The sequence below is a fragment of the Mycteria americana genome (assembly GCF_035582795.1).
Source record: "Mycteria americana isolate JAX WOST 10 ecotype Jacksonville Zoo and Gardens chromosome Z unlocalized genomic scaffold, USCA_MyAme_1.0 Scaffold_18, whole genome shotgun sequence".
In the NCBI taxonomy this organism is placed as follows: Eukaryota; Metazoa; Chordata; class Aves; order Ciconiiformes; family Ciconiidae; genus Mycteria; species Mycteria americana.
Window position 1 is genome coordinate 6798258 of NW_027445436.1, and position 17046 is coordinate 6815303.

Consider the following 17046-nt stretch of genomic DNA (forward strand, 5'->3'; position numbering starts at 1 on the left):
ATAGTTGATCTGTAATTCTTCAAAATTTTAGGTGATAACAAGTGTTTGTAACTTAAATCTTGGAAAAGACTTTAAAGCATTGTCCTCCCATATCTCCCTAATCTAGAGGAATGTGATTACTAAATGTTTCAGGAATCTGAATTTAGGTTTAGCGAATCACCAATGACTTTTGCAGATCTTCTATAAACTAATGACTTAATTGGTAGTTTGAGTGTTGCAATAGAATCTGTGGGGTTTTACCTTTTAAGTTTTAAGATTTCTACAGGGTTTTTTAATGTATCTGTAGAGAAGGAATTCTGCTATGTGGGTGTGAAGCATTTTGGTTTGTTTTCTAACAAATGGAAGTAGTTGGTTTGTGCTTTACCTCTGGTGAAGGTAGTACAGTTTCTTCTGCTTTCAGGCAGGGTTTTTAAAGTAGTAGTCATTCTTTCCTATACTAAGCAAAGTTTTTTTTTGTTTTTCTTTTAATGAGGTTTTTCTATGTGTATCTGTCTGGATGACTTTGATCTGATACACAACTTGCATTGAGAATATGAGGAAAAGTATGAGCCTTAATATTTGGCTGTCTTCTTGCCTACCTGCTCTCTGTTTACTGAATGCGTCCAGAATAACAGAATATGAAGAGACTTCTCACTGAGCATGAAAGAAAAAATATTTTGTTTCACTTCAATTTTTATTTTAACCAGGTCTCAAATCAGACTATACTTTCTGGTTTGTTTTTCAGAGTGATATAATTGAAAGTGCTTCTCCTATATTTGAGGAAGAACAAATTGGTGATTGGATGGTGGATTAATAAGTAGCTGTTGTATTACGAGAGTAAGAAGATATTTTTGGGAGTTGGGAAGAACCGGATTTTCACCCTAGTCTAGCAGCTTTGCTGCTCACTTAAACACAGATGAATGAAGACCCCATTTGGAAAATCGCCAGGTCAGCGGTCCAGAGCTGATGCAGGTGAGGTGTTACTGAATTTGGGGGTTTTGTTTGCTGTTTTTCAGTGGGTAAAAAAAGTGTCCTTATTTTATAGATTTTCTTATGTACTCATGGCTTTATGAAGCTGTTATTGTTTGTTTGTGGTTGTGGGGGTTTCTTTGTGGTTTTTTTTTTTTTTAAGATAAGAATTATTGCTTTCATTATAGAAACTGTGGAATTGAAAGGATATACATAAATTTAATTAAGCTATACAGACTTACATATAAGAAGTTGTACAGGTTTTGGCTGGCATGGAGTTAACTTTCTTCATAGTAGCTTGCATGATGCTATGTTTTGGATTTATGCTGAAAACAGTGTTGATAACACACTGATGTTTTAGTTATTGCTGAGCAGTGCTTACACAGTGTCAAGGTCTTCTCTCTTTCTCATGCTGTCCCCCTGCAGCAAGTAGGCTGGGGGTGCACAAGAAGTTGGGAGGGGACACAGCTGGGACACCTTACCCCAAATGACCAAAGGGATATTTCATACCATAGACTTACACTTTAAGGGGAAAATTTCTCTTTTGCTCATCTCAGAAGTGCTGGAAAATAAACAGTAACATATTCACCATATATTTATAACTTGCTGTAAAATTTTTAATGATTTTATAGAAATTGATCAGATAGTAATTGTGAAAGCATATCTCAGAAGCATTTTGGAAAGGTTTTTCTAAATGTACACAGAGATTATTGCTACATTGACTAATTATTTCAATTTACAAAACACACAGAGTATTTTAAAGAATTCTTTATTTGAAGAAACTCAAAATATGAGTAACCACTTAGCCTTTTATGACTGGTTAGGCTAATTCGAAGTTTTGCAGCTCGATAGACTAATGAATCTCAGTAAATCTTGTGGACTCTGTAGTAAGAATTATCAGCAATGACGCAACAAAAAATCAAGTTACCAGTCAAGAATTGTCTGTATGCTGGTATTTGGTCTTGTATAAACTAAGCCAGACTGCTTTAGCTGTACATTCTGTTTGGACTAATGTGCAGGACAGAGACTAGAAATTATCAATTGCAAGTTAAGAATTCTACAGTCCAGCATTTTGTGGATAAAAACGTTTGTATTGGGTTTGCATGGCAAGGTTTTGGTAGCAGGGGGGCTACAGGGGTGGCTTCTGTGAGAAGATGCCAGAAGCTCCCCCCATGTCCGATAGAGCCAGTGCCAGCCAGCTACAAGACCACCCCGCCACTGGCTAAGGCTGAGCCAATCGGCAACGGTGGTAGTACCTCTGTGATAACATATTTAAGAAGGAGGGGGGGAACCCTGCACAGAACAATAGCAGCGTAGAGAGAGGAGTGAGAATATGTGAGAGAAACAACTCTGCAGACACCAAGGTCAGGGAAGAAGGAGGGCAAGGAGGTGCTCCAGGTGCTGGAGCAGAGATTCCCCTGCAGCCCTTGGTGAAGACCATGGTGAGGCAGATTGTCCCCCTGCAGCCCATGGAGGTCCATGGTGGAGCAGATATGCACCTGAAGCCCGTGGAGGACCCCACTGCAGAGCAGGTGGATGTGCCCTGAAGGAAGCTGAGAGCCTGTGCTGGTGCAGGCTCCTGGCAGGAGTTGTGACCCTGTGGGGGACCCACGCTGGAGCAGTTTGTGAAGAACTGCAGCCCGTGGGAAGGATTCCCGTTGGAGAAGTTCGTGGAGGACTGTGTCCTATGGGAGGGACCCCATGCTGGAGCAGGGGAAGAGTGTGAGGAGTCCTCCCCCTGAGGAGGAAGGAGTGGCAGAGACAACGTGTCAGGAACTGACCGCAACCCCCGTACCCCGTCCCCCTGTGCCACTGTGGGGGGAGGAGGTAGAGAATTCGGGAGTAAACTTGAGCCTGGGAAGAAGGGGGGGGAGGTGTTTTAAGATTTGATTTTATTTCTCATTACCCTACTGTGATTTGATTGGCAAGAAATTAAGTTAATTTCCCCAAGTCGAGTCTGTTTTGTCCGTGACAGTAATTGCTGAGTGATCTCCCTGTCCTTATCTCAACCCATGAGCCTTTCATCATATTTTCTCTCCCCTGTCCAGCTGAGGAGGGGTGTGATAGAGCGGCTTTGATGGGCACCTGGTGTCCAGCCAGGGTCAACCCACCACAACGTTGAAAGTGAATGCTGTTCATTCATTCCTCTGTTTAATTATTTGCTTTTTAGTTGAACTTAGCTGAGTAATGTAGCTTTCTCTGTAGTTGTTTTTTCTCTTCTGGAATTACTTCATGTTCTTTGGCAGGGGGAAATGATGCCCTTCCTATTTTGTACTGCAAAACTCACTAGTGACCTGCACAGTGAAAAACTTTGTAGACAAATGGTGCAGCACATCATCTAACCCTGACCATCGTTTATTGGTGCTTTCCAAAAAATCTCATGAAACCAAATCAGTTTGATATAAAATTGGGAAAGCTCAATTAATTTTTGAAATACCCAAGTGATAGTCCATTATGGTGCTTTTAAATACTTACCCATTTCATTCAGAAGTGAAGCAACTGATATTGGAAGATTTCTTTGTAACATTTTGGTTTCAAAACCAGAGTTTAAAAGACATTTTTACTTGTCACTAGCTTGCATTAATGTTAGTTTGCTGTCACTCATTTGAAACATCTAGTGATTTCAAAGATAGTTCCTGAAAATATTTTTAATAGATAGTTTTAAAGAAGAAACCCAGTGCAGAGTTTTAGACATTTGCTTCAATGACTTTTCAGCCAACTAATATGAGTCATCCTTCTTCTTGATGCTACCAGAGTATTTGTGGAAGGAGAATTTTATTTGTAATAGAAAAGAAGAGAAAGTAGGCTTTGAGCTGGTACTTAATATCACTACGGTTGACTTCTAAGCATTAGCTGGGTACTGTGAGAGTTCAAAAAAATTTAGACATTAGGTTTTTAAAGGTAACTTTTAGAAGAATTTTGTCTAACAATCTAATTGTTACATAGAATGAACAATAACATTACAGCAGATTTGAGGTATCACAGTGTGAACTTAATGTAGAGGGTGATTTTTGTGAATAAAAATAGGTAATTTTACTTGTTGAGTAGAAAATGTCACTTTTTCCTCTTAATTAAAAAAATTTAAAAATACTCGTTTTAGATGGTCATACTTTCCATTGTTATTATATTTTATACTATAATTGGCATCTTTATTTTGCACCATGCAAAATCATTATAGTTGACACTCAGATTTCTTTAGATGCCATTTTTTCTTTTTAATATCCCTACACAACAGTTAATATTTAGGTCTTTACTTTTTTCTGTATGAAGTTTGTTTAATCTTAACTGAGGAGTCCTTAATTTATCCTCATGTCTGATTAATGTAGTATCACTGTCTTTTTGATACACGTCTCCAAGTTGTATACGTTTGGTCAGTCTCAACTCTTGACATAGTTATTTGTTGTCTAGGCTTGGGTGTTGCCAGCTTCCAACATCTGGATATATATTCTTGAATATATATTCTGACCTTGCTGTTGTTGCTTCTTCTGCTGATCATATTTCATGGGCTGTGGGTAGTTGGCCTTTATTGCATTTTGGAAAAAACAACAACAACAAAAAAAAACCCCTCCATTGCCACATAAGTTTTTTGTTTTTGTTATCTGCTGTATGTTTCCTAATTATAGATGTATATTAGGAAAGAGTATATCAGGTAGCCATTATTAGGAGACTGTATAACCAACTCTATAATGTTTTTGTGTGTGGGGGTTGGGTTTTTTTCTTTAAACATACAACTACTAAGCAGGAAAGACAGAACCCTTGTTTATCATCGTAGTTTCACAGATAGTGGTCAAATTCTTTGAAAAGAACAGCAAAAGCAGTAATTGATTTCATCAGAGTTTATAAAATTAAGATTTTTGAAGGCTGAAAGAAAGACCTTGCAATGTGATATAAATTAAAATTATAGTGAGTTCATTGTATTTTATTAAAATAATTAAAAAAAAACTGGGAGAGAAAAATATATCAAAAGCACAACTACGTCAAGTGACAAGGAGCTGGAATTAGAAATCCAAATCAGTAGTAAAGACTTAGATGTGGTAACTTCTTTGAAAAAGCTAGTTTTCCTCTGTCCTGTCTGCCTGCCTTCAAAGGAAAGGCTTTTATTTGCTCTAAAGTAGGTTTAAAAGAGGAGAAAAATACATTTGACTAAAATATCCAAGTTTTTGAAGTCTGCCTCTACTGGGAAACAGACTTAATAGTTCCATCTTGAGAAATAAAGGATAACACCGAAGATGGAGAAACAAAGGGAAGCCAAACCTGTTTCTTATTTTTTCACAACAGTAGAGTGTGTGTCTGCAGCCTCAATGATTTTGTTAAAATATAGAGCAGCTTTCCAGGATATAGTTTCAGTAGATCAGCCAGCTGCTTTGTGCTTGGCATTGTGCCTGTGCTTCTAATTAGTGCATGGTTCTCCCCAGTATAGGTGAATCCTGATTTTTTTTTTTTCATTAACATAATCTAATATAATTGTCTGTAAGATAAGTTGTGATTACCCTTGTTGTGTTTACATTTATATTTCGTCTTTTTGAGTCTACTGATCACTTGTTTTATGCTGTAGTAGTGTAAGACATGGTCCTTTACAGTCCTTCCTAGCTGTTACTAGTACTGTCCTTGTGAATTAAGAAGAGATCCCGCTCCCAGATGCGACTTACTTAAAAATGCAATGAAATCTTTTGGCAGAGTTGGGAATTCATTTTACCACTCTTCTCCTGGTCTGGTTTCCCAAGCTCTTAAAGTTGACATTGGACAATATTAGGTGTGAATAAACATGTCTGTGGAATTTTTAGGTCCCTCAAAATAATTCTGAAAGAGCCATCAGATCAAGAATAATTCTCATGTGATTATATGGTGTTTCCACAGCAGATTCTGAAATATAATTTTTAAATGTCCAGCTTTTGCTGCCTGTCATAAAGACAGGGGATATTCTGAGAAATAAGCTGCAGTGTGTTTTGAAGAGTCCATCTAATTTTGATGGACTGAATGGAGAGTACCATCTGATATGATAACAATTAAAAACATTGCTAGTAGCTTTCTCCCATCCTTCTTCCTATTCTCTCCTCCTACCTCCCCCAGTTGAAATGTGTGTATGCCCCCTTAGAGTCCACACCCTCAAAGAATGTTTATTTTATTTCTGTGTTGTCTTACCCTTTTTCTCTGTGAGAGTAAGGTAGAAGCATTCAGAAACATGGCTCCTAGTTTTGCTATTGAATTTAACAGTCTATTTTAAGGATACATTAGGCAGAATTAATTAAGGCTCAAAAAACACAGGCCAACTGACAATTAAATGCTTAATTCTTTTGTTCTTGACTGGGAGTTGGGAGTCTGTGTTGACTTTTTATTATGGAAAATATTTAATTTTGTGGTCATAAGAGATTGAGCCATAAATATTTTCTCCTTCCTCAGATCTATCAAAGTTTGACTCTTTGCTGCTTATTATGAAGAAGCATAAAACAAATCCAGTCACTGTGTGTGTGTATTTCAGGTTTTTTGTTGCTGTTGTTCAGTATTAACTTCTGGTTTTATATTCATGGCAACTTAGTTGTACAGAGTTTATTTTGAATCATGTCTAAAACATGGAATTTCATGGAATGTGCTAGTTAGTAGTACTTGTCATTCCATAGTCAGAAGGAGGTAAAGGGTATGAACTTAAATCCATTCAATTACATTCATGCTATACAGAATCTGATAACTCTCCATTATTGTTCTCTAATTACTGTTAACATCTTTGAAGTCACGTTATTGCAAACCATGCTTGACCCCAAAACATTTGATACACTCATTTTTCACTTGAAAGATTTGTGTGAATGTATTGCCCTTGACATTGTTGGGAAGTTTTTAAATGTCTTTCTTTGAATTGGGCACTTGACAGGGAATGACTAATGCTAGTTACGCATCTATCACGTGCCATTTAGGTGGTATTAGAGGTTTCAGGATAATTTGTGTAAGCAAAGTTGCTGCTTTGCTTGTTATGTTTGGCATTCTCTGCTAAAGGAGATGATCAGCAACATATATTAGTTTTTAACATGTTAAAAATATATTAAAATATTTTTATTTGCTCTCAAATGTCTTAAGTCATTAAGACATAGTAATACTTACAACATCATACATTAAAAAATAAATACCTTTGTAAAGAAACTGTACAAGCTGTTTGGAATTTTAAACTGAGAAAGAAAAGTCCTCTGCACAGCTGATTTGTTGCCTTAGTAAGATAAGGTTTATGTTTATCTTGTGTTGTGAGAGTTTATTTCTTCCTTTAATCTTGGGGAAAAAAATTAAATACACAGGACTAAAGATATCCTAAAGCATCAGAACTTTAGTATTCCAATTAATCTTTAAACTCCTGTAGGGAAAAGAAAAACAGAACAGCATTTCTATTGTGAATTTCTTCTAATGAGCTATACCACTTAAAGGAATAGTGCTTGTAACCATTCAAAGACTGCTTCACATGCAAACACTTATCTTCGCGTGGGTCAGACAATATTTCACAAATAAGAGGTGAAAGTAATGGAGGTCCTTTTTGGTTTGTAACTATTCCTGTAACTATAACTGTTGGCGGTGGTGGTTCGCCATGTTTTTACCACCGATACATGGTGCTTGCATGGTGTGCATCTAATTACTTGTCTGATTACTAATGTTGTGTCCTGGTTTTGGCTGGGATAGAGTTAATTTTCTTCCTAGTAGCTGGTATAGTGCTGTGTTTTGGATTTTAGTATGAGAATAATATTGATAACACACTGATGTTTTGGTTGTTGCTGAGCAGTGCTTATAGTAGTCCAGGACTTTTCAGCTTCTCATGCTCTACCAGGTGCACAAGAAGCTGGGAGGGAGCAAAGCCGGGACAGCTGACCCCAAATGACTAAAGGGCTATTCCATACCATATGATGTCATGCCCAGTATATAAACTGGGGGGAGTTGGCCAGGGGGTAACGATTGCTGCTTGGGGACTGGCTGGGTGTCGATTGGTGGGTGGTGAGTGGTTGCATCACTTTTTTCCCTGGGTTTTGTTCCTCCCTCTCTCATTGTTTTTCTTTTCATTACAATTTTTTTTTCCCCCAATTATTAAACTGTTTTTATCTCAACCCTCAAGTTTTCTTACTTTTGCTCTTCTGATTCTCTCCCCCATCCCACCGGGGGGGGAGGGTGAACGAGCAGCTGTGTGGTGCTTAGTTGCCAACTGAAGCTAAACCACAACGTGTTGGAACATAGACTGGAGCATTGACCTATGATTAATGGGATGAAATTTAACAAGTTGAAATGCTGGATTCTGCACCTAGTGTAGTGTTGTGGTTTAACACCAGCCGGCAAGTAAGCACCACACAGCCGCTCGCTCACTCCCCTCTGGTGGGATGAGGGAGAGAATCAGAAGAGTAAAAGTGAGAACACTCATGGGCTGAGATAAAGACAGTTTAATAGGGAAAGTAAAAGCCATGCACACAGCAAAGCAAGGAATTAATTCACTACTTCCCATGGGCAGGCAGGTGTTCAGCCATCTCCAGGAAAGCAGGGCTTCATCATGCGTAACGGTTACTTGGGAAGACAAATGCCATCACTCCGAACGTCCCCCCCTTCCTTCTTCTTCCCCAGCTTTATATACTGAGCATGATGTCATATGGTATGGAATAGCCCTTTGGTCAGTTTGGATCAACTATCCTGGCTGTGTCCCCTCCCAGCTTCTTCTGCACCTGGCAAAGCACGGGAAGCTGAAAAGTCCTTGACTAGTGCAGCAACAACTAAAACACCTCTGTATTATCAACACTGTTCTCAGCACAAATCCAAAACATAGCCCTATACCAGCCACTATAAAGAAAATTAACTCTATCTCAGCTGAAACCAGGACCTGTAGTCAATCAGATGCAGTGTTTTATAGGTATACATGGAAGGTCAGTCTGATCTAAATTTTTAGATGTGGGAAGTATACTAGACCTCGTGGAAGGCTGGGACTTAGGTAAAGTTGATAAGGGGGATTCAAACTGTAATCTGGAACATCTAATAAATTATTGTCCATGGGAGAGAAGCACAGGCTAGAGAAATGTGTAAGCTAATTCAGGTTGTTCTCAAAACATCTTAAACTACTAGTAGAAGTGTGATAAGAAGCACCTTCACATGAACTATCCTCATTATAATACTGAAAGTCACACCCCTTGAGCTGGAGACCCTGGCCCAAGCAGAGACCCCTTACCTTTGAGCATGCACAGACTATAAAAGTAGTACTGTAGCTTTAAGTTGAAATAAGAGAAATGTAGACCAATAGAAAACTGCTTTGTGCAATGACTTATACAGTCTAGTTATACATATGCATATAAATACTGTACCTGTATGAACGAGCGGTGTGCTAGCTTTGTGGAGCTACCACCTAGCACCTGGTCTTACGCAAAACTTGAAATAAACTGATATCTCAGCTCTGTGTGCATATTGGGTGTTGCACACCAGGTAACGAACTCCGTTTGTGAGACAACACTAAGACGGAGTAATGCCAGGCACAAGTATAAATTGGGAGAGGAGTGGCTGGAGAGCAGCCCTGCAGAAAGGGATCTGGGGGTGCTGGTTGACAGCAGGCTCAAAAAAGGTGATTTCCAGCTGTATTTAGTGTTGGTGCGGCCTCACCTCGAGTATTGTGTGCAGTTCTTGGCCTCACAATTTAAGAAGGATGTGAAGGTACTTGAATGCGTCCAGAGGAGGGCAACAAAGCTGGTGGAAGGGCTGGAAGGCATGTCCTATGAGGAGCGGCTGAGGACTCTGGGTTTGTCTAGTTTGGAGAAAAGGAGGCTGAGGGGCAACCTCATTGCTCTCTACAGCTTCCTGAGGAGGGGAAGTGGAGAGGGAGGTGCTGATCTCTTCTCCCTGGTATCCTGTGACAGGACGCATGGGAATGCTTCAAAGCTGCGTCGGGGTGTTATCCCGCAAGTGTGAGGTCGATTACCTGGTGTGCGAGATGCCAATATACACCCAGGGCAGAGGTATTTTATTTCCTGGTCTGCGCAGAGATGGGTGCTAGGTGGTCATTCCACAAGGCTAGCACAAAGTTCAGTCATACAGATACAGTATTTATACGGTCTAGTTATGCATATGCGTAAGTAATTACACAAAGCAGTTTTCTATTGGTCTACATTTCTCTTATTTCAACTTAAAGCTACAGTGCTACTTTAATATTCTGCACATGCTCAAAGGTGAGGGGTCTCTGCTTGGGCCAGGGTCTCCAGCTCGAGGGGTGTGATTTTTAGTATTATAATGAGGATAGTTCATGTAAGGGTGCTTCTTATCACACTTCTGCTAGCAGTTTCAGATTGTCCAGAAACATCTTAATTAGCTTGCATATTTCTCTAGGATGTGCTTTACTCCTGAGGACAGTAATTCTTGATTAGACATTGTGTTCCAGTCTAAATCCCCCTTATCAACTTACCTAAGTGCCAGCCTTCCACCAGCTCCTGATAGACTACAGTTTCCCCCCTTTGAGACTATGAGACTTTTCTTCATAGTCCTCATATGTCTCATTATTAGTTCTCATTAACAGTATATAATTTCGAGCAGTAACTTGTACAATTGGTCATCTAACACATTTTAAGGCACAACTAACAACAATACAGATGGTTATCATGATGAGTACAATTATAATCATCGTTTGAAGTAAACTTGCCAACCATCCAGTTAGGGAGAATCCAAAACTTTGTAATATTTTGTTTAGAGGCCTGAATATCTCTACTTGATTTTGCCACTTATTTTATTTCATCTATTTGTTGGTCTAAATGTTCAGTTATATTGGGGATATGGATGCAACAACCTTTGTTTTTCAGATTTAGGTACCCACATACCCCGTGTTCATGTAGTAATATTAAATCTAAGGTTAGCCTGTTCTGCAGTGTCATCTTTGAAGTTTCCTGTAATTGAGTGTTTTAAATCTTGTAATCCTGCTCTGGTTGCATTCGCTAATAGTTCTACTTGTCCTGTTAGATTGTACAACCACATTCGACTCTGAAAGAAGGTAATTTGGGGACTGAAGAAAGCTTCAGTTTAAATCTAAAGTTAGAATTCCCCACTCGAGGGGATCGGCTGCAGATTTAGGTAATGGTGAACAGGCCCTTATACTGCTGACGTTATGGATTCTTCCAAAGGATTGGACAAGTTTTAAGACTAGATTTCTGTTACAAAAAGTAAATGCTAGGTTAATCAATGTCAGAGATATAATTTTCATTGTAACCATGCTAAATTAATAACACTTTCCAAGAGTGTCCTAGGAGTAATTTCAATAGTGGTTTTCTAAAAGGAAAACCTTGATACAATTCATCAACAGTCCCTGGTTAGTTGGAGTTTCAGTTCTCCTGTTGGCATGGAGGTCCACTTGTCCTGGTCTGGTGCCTTCTTTACTCTAGTATAATGAATCCAGGAGTCGATCCCATTCACCTTTACCACTGTATAAGTTTTTAATAGCACTGTATAAGGTCCTTTCCACTTTTCTTTCAAGGGCTCATCTTTCCAGGTTCGTACGTAGACTGACCGTGTCTCCTGGTTGGAATGGGTGTACTGGAGTGTCCAAGGGAATGGGAGTCTTCTGGTTTAGGTACCTATGCAGGGAGGATAAATTCTGCGAGAGAGAGATCAAATACTCTTTAATTACAGCTTGTCCCTTGATATGCATTTGGTCTCCCTTTGTGGTTAAATGATTGGTTGGATATGGTTTCCCATACAGGATCTCAAATGGACTTACACCTTCCCTAGCTCTGGGTGTAATTCGTACTCTCATTAATTGCATGGGTAGAATATCTACCCATTTCATTTGAGTTTCCTGACACACTTTAGAAATCTGTCTTTTTAGAGTTTGAGTCATTCTTTCTACTTTGCCGCTGGACTGTGGCTGCCAAGGGGTATGCAAATCCCATTTAATGTCTAGAAATCTAGAAACTCCCTGCACTATTTCTGCAATAAAGTGGGGTCCGTTATCGGAGGATATACCTTCTGGAACACCGTACCTGGGGATAATTTCTTTCAATAAAATTTTAATCACTTCCCTAGCCTTGTTAGCGTGACAAGGGAAAGCTTCGGGCCAACCAGGAAAGGTGTCTACCATTACCAATAAATATTTATACAGATTACACCTTGGCAATTCCTTAAAATCTATTTGCCAGTATTCCCTTGGAGTTATTCCTTGTTTTACGACTCCTCCCATGATTTTCTTTGCAAATTGGGGGTTATTGGCGCAACAGATAGCACACTTTTTAACTATTATGTCTGCTAGGCTTTGCATTCTTGGCCCAATGAGGTGTCTTTTGGCAATTAGTACTAATGCATCTGCTCCCGAGTGTGTTTCTTGGTGCAGTTTCTTGAGTAGAATTTCCATCATCTTTTCAGAAATTAATAATTGCTTCAGTGGTGTCACCCACCAACCCTGATCATTTTTGGAACAATCTAATTGCTCTGCCAATTGATTTTCCTTCTCAGTATATTGTGGGGGCGATAATTCCAAATGGGGTACTGGAATTAAAGCTCCTTCAAATTTCAATTTCTGTAATGCTGCTTCCTTTGCTAACTGGTCTGCTTTTCGATTTCCCTTTGTGTTTTCACTGTTTCTGATGTGCTTAACAATGCATTATAGCAACCTCCTTCGTTTGAAGGAGTCTGAATCCCCCTTATCAACTTTATGTAAGTCCCGGCCTTCCACTAGCTCCTGATTGACTACAGGGGGAGGTTCAGACTTGATATTAGGAAGCATGTCTTTACCGAGAGGGTGGTCAAACACTGGAACAGGCTTCCTAGAGAGGTGGTCGATGCCCCAAGCCTGTCAGTGTTTAAGAGGCATTTGGACAATGCCCTTAATAACATGCTTTAACTTTTGGTCATACCTGAATTGGTCAGGCAATTGGACTAGATGATCGTTGTAGGTCCCTTCCAACTGAAAAAATAGTCTAGTCTATTCTGTACTGCCTTTTTGTGCTATCTCTGGACTTTAGTGTAAGCACCTATTAGGGAAATAGTCTTTCACGTGCTTCTGTTATACAGATAGGAATATGTACAAGTTATTGATGCACTTTCGAGGGTAAGAATACTGTTTAAACCAGTTTCCTGAGGTATAAAAACTGCATTTGCTTGATATTTTTAATATCTGTAATTATCTTGGCTAGTATTTAAAAGCATTATTTTAGATGTTTTTTATAATGAATGGGAGGAAAAGCAGTTTTAGGCAGCTCTGGTATGGTACTGCCATTTTACTCGGACATCATCTTAGTGTGGTGGAAAATTATTAATATTTAAGATTTGAGATGTCTGGCTAAGAAGTTTATCCTAACAAAAGGAAAATTCTTTTCGTCTAAAAGCTAGCAGTCTGTGATCGTTTCTAACCCTTGCTTCTGAGCTAAGATAATACTGGATGTGCCACTCCTAGAGGCTCTACCAAGAGCCATCTCTCCATAGGGTGAATTGTGGCAGTTAACAAGCTACTTAAGGAGTCCATCCCTCCCAGGTATGGGTACTTGGCCTTATTAACATATAAATGTTGTTCTGGAGTCCATTCTTCCCAAGAATGCACACCTGGCTTTGTTAACATTAGAATGATTTTCCTCACCTCTTTACTTTCTTTGAAAGAGTATATAAGTAAGGTCTCTGCAACCACTTGTCAGAGAACATGGGCACAGAGGGGGAAATGCTGCCCGAATGCTCTCTCACTCTGATCATAGTTAATAAAGCTTCTGTCTGACCTGTCTTAAATTGTACTTGCGTTATCCTGATATTCTCTGACATTAGTTTTCCTGTGAGTGAAAGGGTATCAGGCAGGGAAACTTGGTGTATTTTATGTTTAACTACTCCATTAATGCAAGTGCTAAATGAAGCTTTGTTACATGTGCTTGAACTGTGTAAGCACACAGTTTCTGATGCTTTATCATTGGACTTGTGTTGATTTCAAAATCCTCACTAATGATTGCAAGGCTTATTGGTGTACTGCTTTAGTAGTAATGAAAATGCTTTCCAGAGTGAGAAATAAAGTAGTATTGTTGTCATCTTAAACACTCCCCCCATCCCCCACCTTTGAAGTTTAGATACAGTTCAAATCTGGATGCTATTGAACTTGGACCATACAAGTATTTTGTAGAGTTCTTGTGTTTTTTTCGTTTACATTGGAAAAGCTATATTGCTGAGGTAATTTGCCTGAATAAAGATAGATTCAGGCAGGCAGATTCATTGGGTAATTTTGGGTTTGGCCTTACTCTGTAGGGATGTCGTGGTTTAACCCCACCCGGCAACTAAGCACCATGCAGCTGCTTGCTTGCTTCCCAGTGGGATGGGGGAGAGAATCAGAAGAGTAAAAGTGAGAAAACCTGTGGGCTGAGATAAGAACAGTTTAATAGGGAAAGCAAAAGCCGCGCACGGAAGCAAAGCAAAACAAGGAATTCATTCACTACTTCCCATGGGCAGGCAGGTGTTCAGCCATCTCCAGGAAAGCAGGGCTTCATCACGTGTAACGGTTACTTGGGAAGACAAACGCCATCACTCCGAATGGCCCCCCCTTCCTTCTTCTTCCCCCAACTTTATATGCTGAGCATGACATCATATGGTATGGACTATCCCTTTGGTCAGTTGGGGTCAGCTGTCCCAGCTGTGTCCCCTCCCAGCTTCTTGCACACCCCCAGCCTACTTGCTGGTGGGGTGGTGTGAGAAGCAGAAAAGGCCCTTGACTCTGTGCAAACACTGCTCAGCAATAGCTAAAACATCCCTGTATTATCAACACTGTTTTGTTGCCGCGAAAAGCCAAAGTCAGGACTCAATAGTCGGGATGACTATTAAGCAGGTGTTCTTTATTGCAGCGCTGGGCAGCACTGGGGATCACTCCGCCACAAGTGCTCCGCCAGGTCAGCACAACGCATCAGTTCATATTCAGAAAAATCATACATATTCATCAGATTTCCTGAAAAGGGCAGTCTTATGGTGATGAGTTCCTGGAATTCATTTACATAGTCCAAGCATGCGCAGTAAAATTAGGGTTAGGGTCTTTTCACCCTCCTGGTGGTCTTCCATAGTCTTCCTCACGTTGTCCACTAGTTGGGCTTCCTTTGTGCTTCCTTTGTCCATATATAGTCATTGAGTTAGCTCATCAGTCCTTGGGCCTTGGAATGTCACAAGGGGGTCGATTTAAGCTAGTTCTTTGGTGCTTATCTTTGGCACAATCGTCCTGAGTTCCTGTTATCAGTGATTTAATTAGGAAGCCTAACGAGCTTGCTCAAGGCCTGCTTAGTCCTATCAGGTAAGAAGTCACAGGAAATGTCCTATCATCAACTCTGCTCAGCAGGTAACTAAAACTATCTTTGCAGGGGAAGAAAACAAAAGAGAACAAGGATGCAAGTGAAACTAAAAAAATGCAAGTCTATGTATCACAGTAAGGTCTTAGTCAGGGATTGTCAGGGATTTAACCCTTTCAGTTTTCAACACAAATCTAAAATATAGTCCCATACAAGCTACTGTGGAAAAAATTAACTCTATCCCAGTCCAAACCACCACAAAGGATAAAACTAAAAGATGTTAAACATAAGGATTCCATGTTGTTCCATCTCCCTATTTATAGCTGCTATAGGGGAGAGAAATATTCACTGTTGCGTGAACTCCTGGTACAGTTTCAGAGGATGCTAAGTGCTACACAGTTTAAGCTGAGATGTGTTTTAAAGGAGTTTGCATTTCCTTGAGACATTAATGCATTCAGACAATACAAAATACAAATGTGTATCATGGCTAATAGGCTTGTAGTCAGTACTAGGATGATTTTGTCAAAATCGTAGAATGGTTTTGTCACTGAAATCGGGAATCAAACTCCTTAACACTAATGTAGAGTTAAAGAGCAGGCATTCTTTATTACGGCGCCGGATGCACAGGGGATCGTTCTGCCTAGCGTGCATACCGCAGGTTGCATCAACCAAAGCTTATGTTGTCCAATTACATACATATGCATCAAATTTCCCAGAATGATCATGCATATTCATTCTATTTCCCAGAACTAATTATCATATTTGCATGGTCATTACGCATGCATCCTTAAGCTCTGAGGGGCTTCCGTGGGGGTCTCTGGTGGTCCTTGGTGGTCGTACAGGTGTGTCCTTTAGTTGACCCCTTCTTACGGGCATGTGCAATCCCACCTTGCTTATGTAATTTGCTTCCCTTCTTCATGGTGCATGGTCCCTAACAATGATTGGCACTCTTATTCCTATTCTAACACAAACCAACTATTCTAATTGGTTAACTACTCTTCGACTCCTTGTCAAGATGGCTGGGGCTGTACTGGGAGCATAGCAGCATGTCTGTACTACTCCTCGTCCTTATTGTCTTTGGGCACAGTAGCATATCCATAGCCATAGATGTACAAGCACAACATTAAAGTATTGTCTATCCCGCTCCTATCTCTATATTGATTCTATTACCTTAGTTACAAAATATTACAAACTAATCACTTTGGTTACATTTGGTTACAGTTTGGGTTGGAAGGGACCGTTGAACATCTTCTAGACCAACCCCCCTGCCATGGGCAGGGACATCTTTCACTAGATCAGGTTGCTCAAAGCCCTGTCCAACTTGACCTTGAACACTTCCAGGGATGGGACATCCACAGCTTCTCTGGGCAACCTGTTCCAGTGTCTTACCACCCTCATCGTAAAGAATTTCTTCCTTATATCCAATCTAAATTTACCCTCTTTCAGTTTAAAACCATTGTTCTTTGTCCTGTTGCTACAGGCCCTGGTAAAAAGTCACCGTTTTCATATAAGCCCCCTTTATATATTGAAAGGCCACAGTGAGGTCTCCCCGGAGCCTTCTCTTCTCCAGGCTGAACAACCCCAGCTCTCTCAGCCTGTCTTTATAGGAGAGGTGTTCCAGCCCTCTGACCATTTTTGTGGCCCTCCTCTGGACACACTCCAACAGGTCCATGTCTTTCTCGTGCTAGGATCTTCATGTACCTTGTTATCATTTCTTCTTGTAAGTAGGCTATATTCACATTATTCATCTAAATGCCATAACTTTGTATTAAACTGTGCAGTACCTTAAGCTACCAACACAAGAAACTGAGCAGTACTCAGTTTGCTTAGTTGGCTTTTGTTTAGAGCTAGGTACATGAACAAGCAAGTTCTTGAAATC

The 17046-nt window shown here is 39.9% G+C and overlaps 1 protein-coding gene across 5 annotated transcripts in view; it reads left to right on the forward strand.

Moving 5' to 3' along the window:
• Positions 1-17046, forward strand: part of LOC142402972 (spindlin-Z) — a 106184-nt gene that overhangs the window by 67250 nt on the left and 21888 nt on the right. For 4 of the 5 annotated variants that reach the window (XM_075489005.1, XM_075489004.1, XM_075489006.1 and 1 more), the window contains one exon: positions 725-951. The exons of the other annotated variant lie outside the window; for it this stretch is intronic. In XM_075489005.1, the coding sequence (XP_075345120.1) occupies positions 900-951 (52 nt within the window). In that variant the 5' untranslated portion in view covers positions 725-899. The remainder of the gene's footprint in view (positions 1-724; positions 952-17046) is intronic. 5 annotated transcript variants of the gene reach the window in all.